Below are 22,138 nucleotides of genomic sequence, written 5' to 3'. Positions count from 1 at the left end.
ACAGACACACCCCCGTGTAATATCACATGTTTAATACAGACACTCCCCCGTGTAATATCACACGTGTAATACAGACGCTCCCCCCGCGTAATATCACACGTGTAATAGAGATGCTCGCCCGTGTAATATCACAGGTGTAATACAGACACTCCCCCCGTGTAATATCACACGTGTAATACAGGCACCCCCCCCCGTGTAATATCACAGGTGTAATACAGACACTCCCCCGTGTAATATGAAATGTGTAATAGACACTTCCCCTGAGTAATATCACACGTGTAATACAGACACTCCTTCGTGTAATATCACACGTGTAATAGACATTCCTCCAGTGTAATATCACACGTGTAATACAGACACTCCCCCGTGTAATATGAAATGTGTAATAGACACTCCCCCTGTGTAATATCACACATGTAATACAGACACTCCCCCGCGTAATATCACATGTGTAATACAGACACTCCCCCGTGTAATATCTCACGTGTAATAGACACTTCCCTCCATGTAGTATCACAGGTGTAATACAGACACTCCCCCCGTGTAATATCACGCATCTAATAGACACTCCCCCTGTGTAATATTACAGGTGTAATACAGACACGCCCCCATGTAATATCACAGGTGTAATACAGACACTCCCCCCGTGTAATATCACACGTGTAATAGAGATGCTCCCCCGTGTAATATCACAGGTGTAATACAGACACTCCCCCCGTGTAATATCACACGTGTAATACAGGCACCCCCCCCGTGTAATATCACAGGTGTAATACAGACACTCCCCCGTGTAATATGAAATGTGTAATAGACACTTCCCCTGAGTAATATCACACGTGTAATACAGACACTCCTTCGTGTAATATCACACGTGTAATAGACATTCCTCCAGTGTAATATCACACGTGTAATACAGACACTCCCCCGTGTAATATGAAATGTGTAATAGACACTCCCCCTGTGTAATATCACACGTGTAATACAGACACTCCCCCGCGTAATATCACATGTGTAATACAGACACTCCCCCGTGTAATATCTCACGTGTAATAGACACTTCCCTCCATGTAGTATCACAGGTGTAATACAGACACTCCCCCCGTGTAATATCACGCGTCTAATAGACACTCCCCCTGTGTAATATTACAGGTGTAATACAGACACGCCCCCATGTAATACCACAGGTGTAATACAGACACTCCCCCCGTGTAATATCACACGTGTAATAGAGATGCTCCCCCGTGTAATATCACAGGTGTAAAACAGACACTCCCCCCGTGTAATATCACACGTGTAATACAGGCACCCCCCCCGTGTAATATCACAGGTGTAATACAGACACTCCCCCATGTAATATCACAGGTGTAATACAGACACTCCCCCCGTGTAATATCACACGTGTAATAGAGATGCTCCCCCGTGTAATATCACAGGTGTTATACAGACACTCCCCTCATGTAATATCACACGTGTAATACAGGCACCCCCCCGTGTAATATCACAGGTGTAATACAGACACTCCCCCATGTAATATCACTCATTCAATACAGACACTCCCCCCGTGTAATATCACAGGTGTAATACAGGCACCCCTCCGTGTAATATCACAGGTGTATCTCAGGCACTCCCCCGTGTAATATCACAGGTGTAATACAGACACTCCCCTATGTAATATCACTCGTGCAATACAGACCCTCCCCGTGTAATATTAAACGTGTAATACAGACACTCCCTCGTGTAATATCATAGGTGTAATACAGACACCCCCCGTGTAATATCACACGTGTAATACAGATGCTTCCCTCGTGCAATGTCACAGGTGTAATACAGACACTCTCCCGTGTAATATCACACATGTAATACAGACACTCCGCCGTGTAATATCACACGTGTAATAGACACTCCCCCCCCATGTAATATCACAGGTGTAATACAGAAACTCCCCCCGTGTAATATCACAGGTGTAATACAGACACTCCCCCCGTGTAATATCACAGGTGTAATACAGATAATCCCCCCGTGTAATATCACAGGTGTAATACAGACAATCCCCCCCGTGTAATATCACAGGTGTAGTACAGGCACCCCCCGTGTAATATCACAGGTGTAATACAGACACTCCACCCGTGTAATATCACAGGTGTAATACAGACACTCTCCACGTGTAATATCACACGTGTAATACAGACACTCCCCTCATGTAATATGAAATGTGTAATAGACACTCCCCCTGAGTAATATCACACGTGTAATACAGACACTCCTCCGTGTAATATCACACGTGTAATAGACATTCCTCCAGTGTAATATCACACGTATAATACAGAGACTCCCCCTGTGTAATATCACACGTGTAATACAGACACTCACCCGCGTAATATCACATGTGTAATACAGACGCTCCCCCATGTAATATCTCACGTGTAATTGACACTTCCCTCCATGTAGTATCACAGGTGTAATACAGACACTCCCCCCGTGTAATATCACGCGTCTAATAGACACTCCTCCTGTGTAATATTACAGGTGTAATACAGACACGCCCCCAAGTAATATCACAGGTGTAATACAGACACTCCCCCCGTGTAATATCACACGTGTAATAGAGATGCTCCCCCGTGTAATATCACAGGTGTAATACAAACACTCCCCCCGTGTAATATCACACGTGTAATACAGGCACCCCCCCGTGTAATATCACAGGTGTAATACAGACACTCCCCCATGTAATATCACAGGTGTAATACAGACACTCCCCCCGTGTAATATCACACGTGTAATAGAGATGCTCCCCCGTGTAATATCACAGGTGTAATACAGACACTCCCCCCATGTAATATCACACGTGTAATACAGGCACCCCCCCGTGTAATATCACAGGTGTAATACAGACACTCCCCCATGTAATATCACTCATTCAATACAGACACTCCCCCCGTGTAATATCACAGGTGTAATACAGGCACCCCTCCGTGTAATATCACAGGTGTATCTCAGGCACTCCCCCGTGTAATATCACAGATGTAATACAGACACTCCCCTATGTAATATCACTCGTGCAATACAGACCCTCCCCGTGTAATATTAAACGTGTAATACAGACACTCCCTCGTGTAATATCATAGGTGTAATACAGACGCTCCCCCCGTGTAATATCACACGTGTAATACAGATGCTTCCCTCGTGCAATGTCACAGGTGTAATACAGACACTCTCCCGTGTAATATCACACATGTAATACAGACACTCCGCCGTGTAATATCACACGTGTAATAGACACTCCCCCCCCATGTAATATCACAGGTGTAATACAGAAACTCCCCCCGTGTAATATCACAGGTGTAATACAGACTCTCCCCCCGTGTAATATCACAGGTGTAATACAGATAATCCCCCCGTGTAATATCACAGGTGTAATACAGACAGTCCCCCCGTGTAATATCACAGGTGTAGTACAGGCACCCCCCGTGTAATATCACAGGTGTAATACAGACACTCCACCCGTGTAATATCACAGGTGTAATACAGACACTCTCCACGTGTAATATCACACGTGTAATACAGACACTCCCCTCATGTAATATGAAATGTGTAATAGACACTCCCCCTGAGTAATATCACACGTGTAATACAGACACTCCTCCGTGTAATATCACACGTGTAATAGACATTCCTCCAGTGTAATATCACACGTATAATACAGAGACTCCCCCTGTGTAATATCACACGTGTAATACAGACACTCACCCGCGTAATATCACATGTGTAATACAGACGCTCCCCCGTGTAATATCTCACGTGTAATTGACACTTCCCTCCATGTAGTATCACAGGTGTAATACAGACACTCCCCCCGTGTAATATCACGCGTCTAATAGACACTCCTCCTGTGTAATATTACAGGTGTAATACAGACACGCCCCCAAGTAATATCACAGGTGTAATACAGACACTCCCCCCGTGTAATATCACATGTGTAATAGAGATGCTCCCCCGTGTAATATCACAGGTGTAATACAAACACTCCCCCCGTGTAATATCACACGTGTAATACAGGCACCCCCCCGTGTAATATCACAGGTGTAATACAAACACTCCCCCATGTAATATCACAGGTGTAATACAGACACTCCCCCGGTGTAATATCACAGGTGTAATACAGACACTTCCCAGTGTAATATCACACGTGTAACACAGACACTCGCCCCGTGTAATATCACAGGTGTAATACAGACACTCACCCCCGTGTAATATCACAGGTGTAATACAGGCACCCCCCGTGTAATATCACAGGTGTAATACAGACACTCTCCCGTGTAATATCACAGGTGTAATACAGACACTCCCCCATGTAATATCACAGGTGTAATACAGACACTCCACCCGTGTAATATCACAGGTGTAATACAGGCACCCCCCGTGTAATATCACAGATGTAATACAGACACTCCCCTCGTGTAATATGAAATGTGTAATAGACACTCCCCCTGAGTAATATCACACGTGTAATACAGACACTCCTCCGTGTAATATCACACGTGTAATAGACATTCCTCCAGTGTAATATCACATATATAATACAGAGACTCCCCCTGTGTAATATCACACGTGTAATACAGACACTCCCCCGTGTAATATCACATGTGTAATACAGACACTCCCCCGTGTAATATCTCACGTGTAATAGACACTTCCCTCCATGTAGTATCACAGGTGTAATACAGACACTCCCCCCGTGTAATATCACGCGTCTAATAGACACTCCCCCTGTGTAATATTACAGGTGTAATACAGACACGCCCCCATGTAATATCACATGTGTAATACAGACACTCTCCCCGTATAATATCACATGTGTAATACAGATACTCCACCGTGTAATATCACACGAGAAATACAGACGCTGCCCCTGTTTAATATCACAGGTGTAATACAGACACTCCCCCATGTAATATCACTCGTGCAATACAGACCCTCCTCCGTGTAATATCACAGGTGTAATACAGACACTCCTTCGTGTAATATCACAGGTGTAATACAGACACTCCTTCGTGTAATATCACAGGTGTAATACAGACACTCCTCCGTGTAATATTACAGGTGTAATACAGACACTCCTCCGTGTAATATCACAGGTGTAATACAGACACTCCTCCGTGTAATATCACAGATGTAATACAGACACTCCCCCATGTAATATCACAGGTGTAATACAGACACTCCCTCATGTAATATCGCTCGTGCAATACAGACACTCCCCCATGTAATATCACAGGTGTAATACAGACACTCCTCCGTGTAATATTACAGGTGTAATACAGACACTCCTCCGTGTAATATCACAGGTGTAATACAGACACTCCTTCGTGTAATATCACAGGTGTAATACAGACACTCCTCCGTGTAATATCACAGGTGTAATACAGACACTCCTTCGTGTATTATCACAGGTATAATACAGACACTCCTTCATGTAATATCACAGGTGTAATACAGACACTCCTTCGTGTAATATCACAGGTGTAATACAGACACTCCTTCGTGTATTATCACAGGTGTAATACAGGCACTCCTTCGTGTAATATCAGAGGTGTAATACAGACACCCCCCCCGTGTAATATCACATGTGTAATACAGACACCCCCCGTGTAATATCACAGGTGTAATACAGACCCTCCTCCGTGTAATATCACAGGTATAATACAGACACTCCTTCGTGTATTATCACAGGTGTAATACAGACACTCCTTCGTGTAATATCAGAGGTGTAATACAGACACCCCCCCCGTGTAATATCACATGTGTAATACAGACACCCCCCCATGTAATATCACAGGTGTAATACAGACACTTCCCCCGTGTAATATCACAGGTGTAATACAGACACTACCCCCGTGTAATATCACAGGTGTAATACAGACACTCCCCCGTGTAATATCACAGGTGTAATACAGACACTCCACCCCTTCCTCTCCGTATTATATAGCGGTATGTCACCCTGCAGTAGGAGGTTATATTGAGTGGAGGAGTCATTATTAGAAATCCATGTGTTGAGGGCGTCCATTGTTATTCCCATCACAACCATGTAAGATGACAGTATTTTACAATGGTCTTGTCATCAGATCTACGTGTTATTTTCGTCCCCATGTTTAAGAATCAGCTGTGGACAATGTGGTTCCACTCCTTTATAACAAGTTGGATGGTCCCTCTCCTCGATAAACAAGCTTTTTGGTCCCTCTAAATAATAACAACCTCGATGGCCCCTCTCCTCAATAAACAAGCTGGGTGGTCCCTCTCCTGGTTATATAGCCACGTGGTTCCTCTCATGAATAACAAGCTAGATGGTTCCTCTCCTCTGTAACAATCTGGGTGGTCTTTCTCCTCAATGAATAACTGGATGTTACCTCTCCTCAATAACAAACTGGATGGTCCCTCTCCTCAATAACAAGTTGAATGGTCCCTTTCCTCGATAAACAAGCTGGATGGTCCCTCTCCTCGATAAACAAGCTGGATGGTCCCTCTCCTGGATATATAGCCACGTGGTTCCTCTCCTCAATAACAAGCTAGATGGTCCCTCTCCTCGATAACAAGCTGGATGGTCCCTCTCCTTGATAACAAGCTGGATGGTTCCACTCTTGAGTCCGCAGGACACCACGTCCGGGATTTCCATAAAGAATTTCACAATCTGATTCATCCGACCACAGAAGTCTACGTTACGTTTTGTCTACGTTAATTATAATGAGCTTTGGCCCAGAGAAGACGGAAGCATTTTTGTATTGTGTTGATATTCGGTTTCTTCCTTACAAGATGGAGCTGTCACTTGTATTTGTGGATTGTACAGTGATCTGTGATCACAGATGATGATTTCTGGATTATTCCTGATCACATTTAGTGATTTACATGACTGGATCTTGCCTGTATTTAGTGCAGTGTGGCCTGAGGGCCTGGAGATCATGAGTTTCCAAAACTGACTGCTGACCTTTCGCACATGGATTTCTCATGGATTTTTCTGATGATATTTTGTGACGTAGATGGAGGATATTCAGTCCTTGTAATTTTACTTTGAGGAACATTTCTCTGACGTTGTTGACAATTTTTAGCCTCAGTTGTTCTCAGATCGGTGACCTCCGACTATCTTTCCTTCGGAGAGACTCTGCCTCTCTCATATGCTCTTTATACAGTCCCGTGACTTAGTTGAACATTGACTCTCCGGCTTGGTTGGAAACTGTCCAGAAATTCCAGGACAGTCAGTAAAAACACGGCACTTTTTCGTCGTTTGTAAAAAAAAAAATTAAAGTCGTGATTTTTCTTGAAGCTGAAGGAACTTCTACAGATCATTTTATAGTTTACACTGGATGCCACTGATGTGAAGCCATGAATGACTTACAGTCATAATCATTTATTATAGCTTTGCAATGTGTCTGTAAAAAATATTGTCTGTCTGCGCTTTTTTGATAAGCCGTTCAGAAAAAAATAAAAAGTCAATGATTTTTCCCTCGCGCTGGTTTTCGTATCACTTTCAGCTTTTTGTGTCGCTGCCATCGATTTCTAAATGAGCTCATTTGAAGAGGAGATTTCTAGATCATCACTTCTTGTTTTCTGTACAATTCACAGAACGGCCAGACTTTTGAGAATTGGGGTTATACTTGTTTCAAATGATGGAGCCATCACACAAAGTAATCTGCCTCCTACAGCCCAACCGGGACATGGCTTAGACCGCAGCGGCCAGAGATGTGCGGTGGATCCAGGGGAGCCGCGGTGCTACTGGACATGTGTGCGATTCTGTGCAGCCTCGTCACTACAGGTAAAGTGCAATATGTACATCACGTCTATGTGCGGACTACACCCCCCCCCCCCCGTACATCACGTCTGTGTGCGGACAACACCCCCCCTTACATCACGTCTGTGTGCGGACTACACCCCCCTGTACATCACGTGTGTGGACTACACCCCCCTGTACATCACGTGTGCGGACTACACCCCCCTGTACATCACGTCTGTGTGCGGACTACACCCCCGGTACATCACGTCTGTGTGCGGACTACACCCCCGGTACATCACGTCTGTGTGCGGACTACACCCCCCGTACATCACGTCTGTGTGCGGACTACACCCCCGGTACATCACGTCTGTGTGCGGACTACACCCCCCTGTACATCACGTGTGCGGACTACACCCCCCGTACATCACGTCTGTGTGCGGACAACACCCCCCCTTACATCACGTCTGTGTGCGGACAACACCCCCCCTTACATCACGTCTGTGGACTACACCCCCCTGTACATCACGTGTGCGGACTACACCCCCCTGTACATCACGTGTGCGGACTACACCCCCAGTACATCACGTCTGTGTGCGGACTACACCCCCCTGTACATCACGTGTGCGGACTACACCCCCCTGTACATCACGTCTGTGTGCGGACTACACCCCCCTGTACATCACGTCTGTGTGCGGACTACACCCCCCTGTACATCACGTGTGCGGACTACACCCCCCTGTACATCACGTGTGCGGACTACACCCCCCGTACATCACGTCTGTGTGCGGACTACACCCCCGGTACATCACGTCTGTGTGCGGACTACACCCCCGGTACATCACGTCTGTGTGCGGACTACACCCCCGGTACATCACGTCTGTGTGCGGACTACACCCCCCGTACATCACGTCTGTGTGCGGACTACACCCCCGGTACATCACGTCTGTGTGCGGACTACACCCCCGGTACATCACGTCTGTGTGCGGACTACACCCCCGGTACATCACGTCTGTGTGCGGACTACACCCCCCGTACATCACGTCTGTGTGCGGACTACACCCCCGGTACATCACGTCTGTGTGCGGACTACACCCCCGGTACATCACGTCTGTGTGCGGACTACACCCCCCGTACATCACGTCTGTGTGCGGACTACACCCCCCGTACATCACGTCTGTGTGCGGACTACACCCCCGGTACATCACGTCTGTGTGCGGACTACACCCCCCGTACATCACGTCTGTGTGCGGACTACACCCCCCGTACATCACGTCTGTGTGCGGACTACACCCCCCGTACATCACGTCTGTGTGCGGACTACACCCCCCGTACATCACGTCTGTGTGCGGACTACACCCCCCGTACATCACGTCTGTGTGCGGACTACACCCCCCGTACATCACGTCTGTGTGCGGACTACACCCCCCGTACATCACATCTGTGTGCGGACTACACCCCCCGTACATCACGTCTGTGTGCGGACTACACCCCCCGTACATCACGTCTGTGTGCGGACTACACCCCCCGTACATCACGTCTGTGTGCGGACTACACCCCCCGTACATCACGTCTGTGTGCGGACTACACCCCCCGTACATCACGTCTGTGTGCGGACTACACCCCCCGTACATCACGTCTGTGTGCGGACTACACCCCCCGTACATCACGTCTGTGTGCGGACTACACCCCCCGTACATCACGTCTGTGTGCGGACTACACCCCCGGTACATCACGTCTGTGTGCGGACTACACCCCCGGTACATCACGTCTGTGTGCGGACTACACCCCCCGTACATCACGTCTGTGTGCGGACTACACCCCCGGTACATCACGTCTGTGTGCGGACTACACCCCCCGTACATCACGTCTGTGTGCGGACTACACCCCCGGTACATCACGTCTGTGTGCGGACTACACCCCCGGTACATCACGTCTGTGTGCGGACTACACCCCCGGTACATCACGTCTGTGTGCGGACTGGACTACACCCCCCGTACATCACGTCTGTGTGCGGACTACACCCCCCGTACATCACGTCTGTGTGCGGACTACACCCCCCGTACATCACGTCTGTGTGCGGACTACACCCCCCGTACATCACGTCTGTGTGCGGACTACACCCCCCGTACATCACGTCTGTGTGCGGACTACACCCCCCTGTACATCACGTCTGTGTGCGGACTACACCCCCCGTACATCACGTCTGTGTGCGGACTACACCCCCGGTACATCACGTCTGTGTGCGGACTACACCCCCGGTACATCACGTCTGTGTGCGGACTACACCCCCGGTACATCACGTCTGTGTGCGGACTACACCCCCGGTACATCACGTCTGTGTGCGGACTACACCCCCGGTACATCACGTCTGTGTGCGGACTACACCCCCCGTACATCACGTCTGTGTGCGGACTACACCCCCCGTACATCACGTCTGTGTGCGGACTACACCCCCCGTACATCACGTCTGTGTGCGGACTACACCCCCCGTACATCACGTCTGTGTGCGGACTACACCCCCCTGTACATCACGTCTGTGTGCGGACTACACCCCCCGTACATCACGTCTGTGTGCGGACTACACCCCCGGTACATCACGTCTGTGTGCGGACTACACCCCCGGTACATCACGTCTGTGTGCGGACTACACCCCCGGTACATCACGTCTGTGTGCGGACTACACCCCCGGTACATCACGTCTGTGTGCGGACTACACCCCCGGTACATCACGTCTGTGTGCGGACTACACCCCCAGTACATCACGTCTGTGTGCGGACTACACCCCCCGTACATCACGTCTGTGTGCGGACTACACCCCCCGTACATCACGTCTGTGTGCGGACTACACCCCCCGTACATCACGTCTGTGTGCGGACTACACCCCCCGTACATCACGTCTGTGTGCGGACTACACCCCCCGTACATCACGTCTGTGTGCGGACTACACCCCCCGTACATCACGTCTGTGTGCGGACTACACCCCACGTACATCACATATCTGCGGGCTTCTATGGCCCTATGGGCTGCCTATGATTGAGGCTGCTGTGACCACATGTTTATAGTAATGGCCGCTTGTCTGTTCCCTCAGGTGCTGCGCAGCCTCGTGAGGTACAAGCACAGGTGGGGCACAGCGTGAGCCTGCAATGTGTGGTGCCGGTCCCCAAAATTACCCAGTGGGAAACGCTCCGGCTTTTCCTGCAGAGACCTTCACCTTCCTCCAATCCAAAAGTGGTATTCTCTTTCTCAAATGGCAAGGAGCAGCCCGATCATCAGGACGGGGAGTACAAGAACCGCTGCAACCTCCTCAAAGACAACCTCACGCTGTCCCTCTCACACATCAGTCTCCGTGATGAGGGAGAGTATGATTGCAGAGTCTTCCTGAAAAAATCCTGGGGATATGAACTGGAGTACCAGGGGCGAGTGGTTCTGTCCATATGGGGTAAGAGGATGAAGAAAGTGATTGTTATTCCTTGCTCCAGTGGATCAAGGTAGAGAACTCAAGAAATGGGGAATTATGGGAGGTGTGATGAACTGCAAGGCCAAGTGTGTAGGACGCGTCCGGGAGACAGGAGAAGGGCGCGGAAGGGGAGAGGGGCGTGTCCGGAAGAGGGGCGCGAAGGGGAGAGGGGCGCAAAGGGGAGAGGGGCGCGGAGGGGCACGGAAGGGGAGAGGGGCGTGTCTGGGAGACAGGAGAGGGGCGTGGAAGGGGAGAGGGGCGTGTCTGGGAGACAGGAGAGGGGCGCGGAAGGGGAGAGGGGCGCGGAAGGGGAGAGGGGCGCGGAGGGGAGACAGGAGAGGGGCATGTCCGGGAGAGGGGCGCGGAGGGGAGACAGGAGAGGGGCATGTCCGGGAGAGGGGCATGTCCGGGAGAGGGGCGTGTCCGGAAGAGGGGCGCGAAGGGGAGAGGGGCGCGAAGGGGAGAGGGGCGCGGAGGGGAGAGGGGCGCGGAAGGGGAGAGGGGCGCGGAAGGGGAGAGGGGCGCGGAGGGGAGACAGGAGAGGGGCATGTCCGGAAGAGGGGCGCGAAGGGGAGAGGGGCGCGGAGGGGCGCGGAAGGGGAGAGGGGCGTGTCTGGGAGACAGGAGAGGGGCGCGGAAGGGGAGAGGGGCGCGGAAGGGGAGAGGGGCGCGGAAGGGGAGAAGGGCGCGGAGGGGAGACAGGAGAGGGGCATGTCCGGGAGAGGGGCGCGGAGGGGAGACAGGAGAGGGGCATGTCCGGGAGAGGGGCGTGTCCGGAAGAGGGGCGCGAAGGGGAGAGGGGCGCGGAGGGGAGAGGGGCGCGGAGGGGAGAGGGGCGCGGAGGGGCGCGGAAGGGGAGAGGGGCGCGGAAGGGGAGAGGGGCGCGGAAGGGGAGAGGGGCGCGGAAGGGGAGAGGGGCGCGGAGGGGAGACAGGAGAGGGGCATGTCCGGAAGAGGGGCGCGAAGGGGAGAGGGGTGCGGAGGGGCGCGGAAGGGGAGAGGGGCGTGGAAGGGGAGAGGGGCGTGTCTGGGAGACAGGAGAGGGCGCGGAAGGGGAGAGGGGCGTGGAAGGGGAGAGGGGCGTGTCTGGGAGACAGGAGAGGGGCGCGGAAGGGGAGAGGGGCGCGGAAGGGGAGAGGGGCGCGGAAGGGGAGAGGGGCGCGGAAGGGGAGAGGGGCGCAAAGGGGAGAGGGGCGCAAAGGGGAGAGGGGCGCGGAGGGGCGCGGAAGGGGAGAGGGGCGTGTCTGGGAGACAGGAGAGGGGCGCGGAAGGGGAGAGTGGCGTGTCTGGGAGACAGGAGAGGGCGCGGAAGGGGAGAGGGGCGTGTCTGGGAGACAGGAGAGGGGCGCGGAAGGGGAGAGGGGCGTGTCTGGGAGACAGGAGAGGGCGCGGAAGGGGAGAGGGGCGCGGAAGGGGAGAGGGGCGCGGAAGGGGAGAGGGGCGCGTCCGGGAGAGGGGCGCGGAGGGGAGACAGGAGAGGGGCGTGAAGTGGAGAGGGGCGCGGAGGGGAGACAGGAGAGGGGCGTGAAGTGGAGAGGGGCGCGGAGGGGAGAGGGGCGCGGAGGGGAGAGGGGCGCGGAGGGGAGACAGGAGAGGGGCGTGAAGTGGAGAGGGGCGCGGAGGGGAGAGGGGCGCGGAGGGGAGAGGGGCGCGGAGGGGAGAGGGGCGCGGAGGGGAGAGGGGCGCGGAGGGGAGAGGGGCGCGGAGGGGAGAGGGGCGCGGAGGGGAGAGGGGCGCGGAGGGGAGCGCGTCTGGGCGACGGGCGTGTCCGGGAGACAGGAGAGGGGCGCGAAGGGGAGAGGGGCGCGGAGGGGAGAGGGGCGCGGAGGGGCACGGAAGGGGAGAGGGGCGTGGAAGGGGACAGGGGCGTGTCTGGGAGACAGGAGAGGGGCGCGGAAGGGGAGAGGGGCGTGTCTGGGAGACAGGAGAGGGCGCGGAAGGGGAGAGGGGCGCGGAAGGGGAGAGGGGCGCGGAAGGGGAGAGGGGCGCGGAGGGGGAGAGGGGCGCGGAGGGGAGACAGGAGAGGGGCATGTCCGGGAGAGGGGCGCGAAGGGGAGAGGGGCGCGGAGGGGAGAGGGGCGCGGAGGGGCGCGGAAGGGGAGAGGGGCGTGGAAGGGGAGAGGGGCGCGGAAGGGGAGAGGGGCGCGGAAGGGGAGAGGGGCGCGGAAGGGGAGAGGGGCGCGGAGGGGAGACAGGAGAGGGGCATGTCCGGAAGAGGGGCGCGAAGGGGAGAGGGGCGCGGAAGGGGAGAGGGGCGTGGAAGGGGAGAGGGGCGTGTCTGGGAGACAGGAGAGGGCGCGGAAGGGGAGAGGGGCGTGGAAGGGGAGAGGGGCGTGTCTGGGAGACAGGAGAGGGGCGCGGAAGGGGAGAGGGGCGTGTCTGGGAGACAGGAGAGGGCGCGGAAGGGGAGAGGGGCGTGTCTGGGAGACAGGAGAGGGGCGCGGAAGGGGAGAGGGGCGTGTCTGGGAGACAGGAGAGGGCGCGGAAGGGGAGAGGGGCGCGGAAGGGGAGAGGGGCGCGGAAGGGGAGAGGGGCGCGTCCGGGAGAGGGGCGCGGAGGGGAGACAGGAGAGGGGCGTGAAGTGGAGAGGGGCGCGGAGGGGAGACAGGAGAGGGGCGTGAAGTGGAGAGGGGCGCGGAGGGGAGAGGGGCGCGGAGGGGAGACAGGAGAGGGGCGTGAAGTGGAGAGGGGCGCTTAGGGGAGAGGGGCGCGGAGGGGAGAGGGGCGCGGAGGGGAGAGGGGCGCGGAGGGGAGAGGGGCGCGGAGGGGAGAGGGGCGCGGAGGGGAGCGCGTCTGGGCGACGGGCGTGTCCGGGAGACAGGAGAGGGGCGCGAAGGGGAGAGGGGCGCGGAGGGGAGAGGGGCGCGGAGGGGCACGGAAGGGGAGAGGGGCGTGGAAGGGGACAGGGGCGTGTCTGGGAGACAGGAGAGGGGCGCGGAAGGGGAGAGGGGCGTGTCTGGGAGACAGGAGAGGGCGCGGAAGGGGAGAGGGGCGCGGAAGGGGAGAGGGGCGCGGAAGGGGAGAGGGGCGCGGAGGGGAGACAGGAGAGGGGCATGTCCGGGAGAGGGGCGCGAAGGGGAGAGGGGCGCGGAGGGGAGAGGGGCGCGGAGGGGCGCGGAAGGGGAGAGGGGCGCGGAAGGGGAGAGGGGCGCGGAAGGGGAGAGGGGCGCGGAGGGGAGACAGGAGAGGGGCATGTCCGGAAGAGGGGCGCGAAGGGGAGAGGGGCGCGGAAGGGGAGAGGGGCGTGGAAGGGGAGAGGGGCGTGTCTGGGAGACAGGAGAGGGCGCGGAAGGGGAGAGGGGCGTGGAAGGGGAGAGGGGCGTGTCTGGGAGACAGGAGAGGGGCGCGGAAGGGGAGAGGGGCGCGGAAGGGGAGAGGGGCGCGGAAGGGGAGAGGGGCGCGGAAGGGGAGAGGGGCGCAAAGGGGAGAGGGGCGCGGAGGGGAGAGGGGCGCGGAGGGGAGAGGGGCGCGGAGGGGCGCGGAAGGGGAGAGGGGCGTGTCTGGGAGACAGGAGAGGGGCGCGGAAGGGGAGAGGGGCGTGTCTGGGAGACAGGAGAGGGCGCGGAAGGGGAGAGGGGCGTGTCTGGGAGACAGGAGAGGGGCGCGGAAGGGGAGAGGGGCGTGTCTGGGAGACAGGAGAGGGCGCGGAAGGGGAGAGGGGCGCGGAAGGGGAGAGGGGCGCGGAAGGGGAGAGGGGCGCGGAAGGGGAGAGGGGCGCGTCCGGGAGAGGGGCGCGGAGGGGAGACAGGAGAGGGGCGTGAAGTGGAGAGGGGCGCGGAGGGGAGACAGGAGAGGGGCGTGAAGTGGAGAGGGGCGCGGAGGGGAGAGGGGCGCGGAGGGGAGACAGGAGAGGGGCGTGAAGTGGAGAGGGGCGCTTAGGGGAGAGGGGCGCGGAGGGGAGAGGGGCGCGGAGGGGAGAGGGGCGCGGAGGGGAGAGGGGCGCGGAGGGGAGCGCGTCTGGGCGACGGGCGTGTCCGGGAGACAGGAGAGGGGCGCGAAGGGGAGAGGGGCGCGGAGGGGAGAGGGGCGCGGAGGGGAGAGGGGCGCGGAGGGGCACGGAAGGGGAGAGGGGCGTGGAAGGGGACAGGGGCGTGTCTGGGAGACAGGAGAGGGGCGCGGAAGGGGAGAGGGGCGTGTCTGGGAGACAGGAGAGGGCGCGGAAGGGGAGAGGGGCGCGGAAGGGGAGAGGGGCGCGGAAGGGGAGAGGGGCGCGGAAGGGGAGACAGGAGAGGGGCATGTCCGGGAGAGGGGCGTGTCCGGAAGAGGGGCGCGAAGGGGAGAGGGGCGCGGAGGGGAGAGGGGCGCGGAAGGGGAGAGGGGCGTGGAAGGGGAGAGGGGCGCGGAAGGGGAGAGGGGCGCGGAAGGGGAGAGGGGCACGGAAGGGGAGAGGGGCGCGGAAGGGGAGAGGGGCGCAAAGGGGAGAGGGGCGCGGAGGGGAGAGGGGCGCGGAGGGGCGCGGAAGGGGAGAGGGGCGTGTCTGGGAGACAGGAGAGGGGCGCGGAAGGGGAGAGGGGCGTGTCTGGGAGACAGGAGAGGGCGCGGAAGGGGAGAGGGGCGCGGAAGGGGAGAGGGGCGCGGAAGGGGAGAGGGGCGCGGAAGGGGAGAGGGGCGCGGAAGGGGAGAGGGGCGTGTCTGGGAGACAGGAGAGGGGCGCGGAAGGGGAGAGGGGCGTGTCTGGGAGACAGGAGAGGGCGCGGAAGGGGAGAGGGGCGCGGAAGGGGAGAGGGGCGTGTCTGGGAGACAGGAGAGGGCGCGGAAGGGGAGAGGGGCGCGGAAGGGGAGAGGGGCGCGGAAGGGGAGAGGGGCGCGGAAGGGGAGAGGGGCGCGTCCGGGAGAGGGGCGCGGAGGGGAGACAGGAGAGGGGCGTGAAGTGGAGAGGGGCGCGGAGGGGAGAGGGGCGCGGAGGGGAGACAGGAGAGGGGCGTGAAGTGGAGAGGGGCGCTTAGGGGAGAGGGGCGCGGAGGGGAGAGGGGCGCGGAGGGGAGAGGGGCGCGGAGGGGAGAGGGGCGCGGAGGGGAGCGCGTCTGGGCGACGGGCGTGTCCGGGAGACAGGAGAGGGGCGCGAAGGGGAAAGTCGGAGAGCAGACAAAAGAGAACAAAGTAGCGAGAGGAGAGGGGCATGGTGAGGAAACTGTACAGTGAGGAGATGGGAGAGGGGCACGAGGCGAGGAGATGGGCACGAGGCGAGGAGACGGGCACAGCGAGGAGACGGTAGAGGGGCGCGAGGCGAGGAGACAAGAGACGGGCACAGCGAGGAGACAAGAGAGGGGCGCGAGGCGAGGAGACGGGCACAGCGAGGAGACAGGAGAGGGGCGCGAGGCGAGGAGACGGGCACAACGAGGAGACGGGCACAGCGAGGAGACAGGAGAGGGGCGCGAGGTGAGGAGATGGGAACAGCGAGAAGACAGGAGAAGGGCACGAGGCGAGGAGACAGAAGAGGGGAGCGAGGCCAGGAGACGGGCACAGCGAGGAGACAGGAGAGGGGCGCGAGGCGAGGAGACGGGCAAAGCGAGGAGACAAGAGAGGGGCGCGAGGCGAGGAGACGGGCACAGCGAGGAGACAGGAGAGGGGCGCGAGGCGAGGAGACGGGCACAGCGAGGAGACAGGAGAGGGGCGCGAGGCGAGGAGACGGGCACAGCGAGGAGACAGGAGAGGGGCGCGAGGCGAGGAGACGGGCACAGCGAGGAGACAGGAGAGGGGCGCGAGGCGAGGAGACGGGAACAGCGACAAGACAGGAGAAGGGCGCGAGGCGAGGAGACAGAAGAGGGGCGCGAGGCCGGGAGACGGGCACAGCGAGGAGACAGGAGAGGGGCGCGAGGAGACGGGCACAGCGAGGAAACAGGAGAGGGGCGTGAGGCGAGGAGACGGGCACAGCGATGAGACGGGAGAGGGGCGCGAGGCGAGGAGACGGGCGCGGGGCGCGAGACGAGGGGATGGGCGCGAGGCGAGAAGACAGGTACAGCGAGGAGACGGGAGGGGGGCGCGAGGCGAGGAGACAAGAGACGGGCACAGCGAGGAGACAAGAGAGGGGCGCGAGGCGAGGAGACGGGCACAACGAGGAGACGGGCACAGCGAGGAGACAGGAGAGGGGCGCGAGGTGAGGAGATGGGAACAGCGAGAAGACAGGAGAAGGGCACGAGGCGAGGAGACAGAAGAGGGGAGCGAGGCCAGGAGACGGGCACAGCGAGGAGACAGGAGAGGGGCGCGAGGCGAGGAGACGGGCAAAGCGAGGAGACAAGAGAGGGGCGCGAGGCGAGGAGACGGGCACAGCGAGGAGACAGGAGAGGGGCGCGAGGCGAGGAGACGGGCACAGCGAGGAGACAGGAGAGGGGCGCGAGGCGAGGAGACGGGCACAGCGAGGAGACAGGAGAGGGGCGCGAGGCGAGGAGACGGGCACAGCGAGGAGACAGGAGAGGGGCGCGAGGCGAGGAGACGGGAACAGCGACAAGACAGGAGAAGGGCGCGAGGCGAGGAGACAGAAGAGGGGCGCGAGGCCGGGAGACGGGCACAGCGAGGAGACAGGAGAGGGGCGCGAGGAGACGGGCACAGCGAGGAAACAGGAGAGGGGCGTGAGGCGAGGAGACGGGCACAGCGATGAGACGGGAGAGGGGCGCGAGGCGAGGAGACGGGCGCGGGGCGCGAGACGAGGGGATGGGCGCGAGGCGAGAAGACAGGTACAGCGAGGAGACGGGAGGGGGGCGCGAGGCGAGGAGGCGGGCACAGCGATGAGAAGGGAGAGGGGCGCGAGGCGAGGAGACGGGCACAGCAAGGAGGCAGAAGAGGGGCGCGAGGAGACGGGCACAGCGAGGAGGCAGGAGAGGGGCGTGAGGTGAGCAGACGGGCACAGTGAGGAGACAGGAGAGGGGCGCGAGGCGAAGAGACGGGCACAGCGAGGAGACGGGAGAGGGGCGCAAGGCGAGGAGGCGGGCACAGCAAGGAGACAGGAGAGGGGCGTGAGGCGAGGAGACGGGCACAGCGAGGAGGCAGGAGAGGGGCGTGAGGCGAGGAGACAGGAGAGGGGCGCGAGGCGAGGAGACAGGAGAGGGGCGCGAGGCGAGGAGACAGGAGAGGGGCGCGAGGCGAGGAGACAGGAGAGGGGCGCGAGGCGAGGAGACAGGAGAGGGGCGCGAGGCAAGGAGATGGGCACAGCGAGGAGACAGGAGAGGGGTGCGAGGCGAGGAGACGGGCACAGCGAGGAAACAGGAGAGGGGTGCGAGGCGAGGAGACGGGCACAGCGATGAGACGGGTGAGGGGCACAAGGCGAGGAGATGGGCACAGCGAGGAGATGGGCGAGGGGTGCGGAGATGGGCGAGGGGCGCGAGGCGAGGGGCGCGAGGCGAGGAGACGTGCGCGGGGCGCGAGACGAGGGGACGGGCGCGAGGCGAGAAGACAGGTACAGCGAGGAGACGGGAGAGGGGCGCGAGGCGAGGAGGCGGGCACAGTGAGGAGACGGGAGAGGGGCGCGAGGAGACGGGCACAGCGAGGAGGCAGGAGAGGGGCGTGAGGCGACAGGAGAGGGGCGCGAGGCGAGGAGACGGGCACAGCGAGGAGACAGGAGAGGGGCGTGAGGCGAGGAGACGGGCACAGCGAGGAGGCAGGAGAGGGGCGTGAGGCGAGGAGACAGGCACAGCGAGGAGCGTGAGGCGACAGGCACAGCGAGGAGACAAAAGAGGGGCGCGAGGCGAGGAGACAGGAGAGGGGCGCGAGGCGAGGAGACAGGAGAGGGGTGCGAGGCGAGGAGACAGGAGAGGGGCGCGAGGCGAGGAGACAGGAGAGGGGTGCGAGGCGAGGAGATGGGCACAGCGAGGAGACAGAAGAGGGGTGCGAGGCGAGGAGACGGGCACAGCGATGAGACGGGAGAGGGGCGCGAGGCGATGAGACGGGTGAGGGGCACAAGGCGAGGAGATGGGCACAGCGAGGAGACGGGCGAGGGGTGCGGAGATGGGCGAGGGGCGCGAGGCGAGGAGACGTGCGCGGGGCGCGAGACGAGGGGACGGGCGCGAGGCGAGAAGACAGGTACAGCGAGGAGACGGGAGAGGGGCGCGAGGCGAGGAGGCGGGCACAGTGAGGAGACGGGAGAGTGGCGCGAGGAGACGGGCACAGCGAGGAGGCAGGAGAGGGGCGTGAGGCGAGCAGACGGGCACAGTGAGGAGACAGGAGAGGGGCGCGAGGCGAGGAGACGGGCACAGCGAGGAGACAGGAGAGGGGCGTGAGGCGAGGAGACGGGCACAGCAAGGAGACAGGAGAGGGGCGCGAGGCGAGGAGACGGGCACAGCGAGGAGGCAGGAGAGGGGCGTGAGGTGAGGAGACAGGCACAGCGAGGAGCGTGAGGCGACAGGCACAGCGAGGAGACAAAAGAGGGGCGCGAGGCAAGGAGACAGGAGAGGGGCGCGAGGCGAGGAGACAGGAGAGGGGTGCGAGGCGAGGAGACAGGAGAGGGGCGCGAGGCGAGGAGACAGGAGAGGGGTGCGAGGCGAGGAGATGGGCACAGCGAGGAGACAGGAGAGGGGTGCGAGGCGAGGAGACGGGCACAGCGAGGAAACAGGAGAGGGGCGCGAGGCGAGGAGACGGGCACAGCGATGAGACGGGAGAGCGGCGCGAGGCGATGAGACGGGTGAGGGGCACAAGGCGAGGAGATGGGCACAGCGAGGAGACGGGCGAGGGGTGCGGAGATGGGCAAGGGGCGCGAGGCGAGGAGAAGGGCGAGGGGCGCGAGGCGAGGAAACGGGCGAGGGGCGCGAGGCGAGGAGACGGGTGCGGGGCGCGAGACGAGGGGACGGGCACGAGGCGAGAAGACAGGTACAGCGAGGAGACGGGAGAGGGGCGCGAGGCGAGGAGGCGGGCACAGTGAGGAGACGGGAGAGGGGCGCGAGGCGAGGAGACAGGCACAGCAAGGAGGCAGAAGAGGGGCGCGAGGAGACGGGCACAGCGAGGAGGCAGGAGAGGGGCGTGAGGCGAGCAGACGGGCACAGCGAGGAGACAGGAGAGGGGCGCGAGGCGAGGAGACGGGCACAGCGGGGAGACAGGAGAGGGGTGTGAGGCAAGGAGACGGGCACAGCGAGGAGACAGGAGAGGGGCGCGAGGCGAGGAGACGGGCACAGCGAGGAGGCAGGAGAGGGGCGTGAGGCGAGGAGACAGGCACAGCGAGGAGCGTGAGGCGACAGGCACAGCGAGGAGACAGGAGAGGGGCGCGAGGCGAGGAGACAGGAGAGGGGCGCGAGGCGAGGAGACAGGAGAGGGGCGCGAGGCGAGAAGACAGGAGAGGGGTGCGAGGCGAGGAGACAGGAGAGGGGCGCGAGGCGAGGAGACAGGAGAGGGGTGCGAGGCGAGGAGATGGGCACAGCGAGGAGACAGGAGAGGGGTGCGAGGCGAGGAGACGGGCACAGCGATGAGACGGGAGAGGGGCGCGAGGCGATGAGACGGGTGAGGGGCGCAAGGCGAGGAGATGGGCACAGCGAGGAGACGGGCGAGGGGTGCGGAGATGGGCGAGGGGCGCGAGGCGAGAAGACAGGTACAGCGAGGAGACGGGAGAGGGGCGCGAGGTGAGGAGACAGGTACAGCAAGGAGGCAGAAGAGGGGCGCGAGGAGACTGGCACAGCGAGGAGGCAGGAGAGGGGCGTGAGGCGAGCAGACGGGCACAGTGAGGAGACAGGAGAGGGGCGCGAGGCAAGGAGACGGGCACAGCAAGGAGACAGGAGAGGGGCGTGAGGTGAGGAGACGGGCACAGCGAGGAGACAGGAGAGGGGCGTGAGGTGAGGAGACGGGCACAGCGAGGGGACAGGAGAGGGGCGCGAGGCGAGGAGACGGGCACAGCAAGGAGGCAGAAGAGGGTCGTGAGGAGACGGGCACAGCGAGGAGACAGGAGAGGGGCGCGAGGCGAGGAGACGGCACAGTGAGGAGACAGGAGAGGGGCGCGAGGCGAGGAGACAGGAGAGGGGTGCGAGGCGAGGAGATGGGCACAGCGAGGAGACAGGAGAGGGGTGCGAGGCGAGGAGACGGGCACAGCGATGAGACGGGAGAGGGGCGCGAGGCGATGAGACGGGTGAGGGGCGCAAGGCGAGGAGATGGGCACAGCGAGGAGACGGGCGAGGGGTGCGGAGATGGGCGAGGGGCGCGAGGCGAGAAGACAGGTACAGCGAGGAGACGGGAGAGGGGCGCGAGGTGAGGAGACAGGTACAGCAAGGAGGCAGAAGAGGGGCGCGAGGAGACTGGCACAGCGAGGAGGCAGGAGAGGGGCGTGAGGCGAGCAGACGGGCACAGTGAGGAGACAGGAGAGGGGCGCGAGGCAAGGAGACGGGCACAGCAAGGAGACAGGAGAGGGGCGTGAGGTGAGGAGACGGGCACAGCGAGGAGACAGGAGAGGGGCGCGAGGCGAGGAGACGGGCACAGCAAGGAGGCAGAAGAGGGTCGTGAGGAGACGGGCACAGCGAGGAGACAGGAGAGGGGCGCGAGGCGAGGAGACGGACACAGCAAGGAGGCAGAAGAGTGGCGCGAGGAGACGGGCACAGCGAGGAGGCAGGAGAGGGGCGTGAGGCGAGCAGACGGCACAGTGAGGAGACAGGAGAGGGGCGCGAGGAGAGGAGGCAGGAGAGGGGCGTGAGGCGAGCAGACGGCACAGTGAGGAGACAGGAGAGGGGCGCGAGGCGAGGAGACAGGCACAGCGAGGAGCGTGAGGCGACAGGCACAGCGAGGAGACAGGAGAGGGGCGCGAGTAGAGGAGACGGGCACAGCGAGGAGACAGGAGAGGGGCGCGAGGCGAGGAGACAGGCACAGCAAGGAGGCAGAAGAGGGGCGTGAGGAGACGGGCACAGCGAGGAGACAGGAGAGGGGCACGAGGCGAGGAGACAGGCACAGCGAGGAGACAGGAGAGGGGCGCGAGTAGAGGAGACGGGCACAGCGAGGAGACAGGAGAGGGGCGT

The 22,138-nt window shown here is 60.0% G+C and overlaps 1 protein-coding gene across 1 annotated transcript in view; it reads left to right on the top strand.

Annotated features, from left to right (window-relative positions):
* Window positions 1-22,138, top strand: part of CD80 (CD80 molecule) — a 47,873-nt gene that overhangs the window by 19,897 nt on the left and 5,838 nt on the right. Inside the window, exons 2-3 of the mRNA XM_073668798.1 lie at window positions 7,615-7,804; window positions 10,851-11,201. Of these exons, the coding sequence (XP_073524899.1) occupies window positions 7,732-7,804; window positions 10,851-11,201 (424 nt within the window). The 5' untranslated portion in view covers window positions 7,615-7,731. The remainder of the gene's footprint in view (window positions 1-7,614; window positions 7,805-10,850; window positions 11,202-22,138) is intronic.

Source organism: Phyllobates terribilis, unplaced genomic scaffold (genome assembly GCF_046119375.1).
Source record: "Phyllobates terribilis strain yellow unplaced genomic scaffold, ASM4611937v1 Scaffold_2__4_contigs__length_985480577, whole genome shotgun sequence".
NCBI classification, from domain to species: domain Eukaryota; kingdom Metazoa; phylum Chordata; class Amphibia; order Anura; family Dendrobatidae; genus Phyllobates; species Phyllobates terribilis.
Note: the sequence above shows the minus strand (reverse complement) of the source record. Positions and strands in the feature narration are given on the sequence as shown.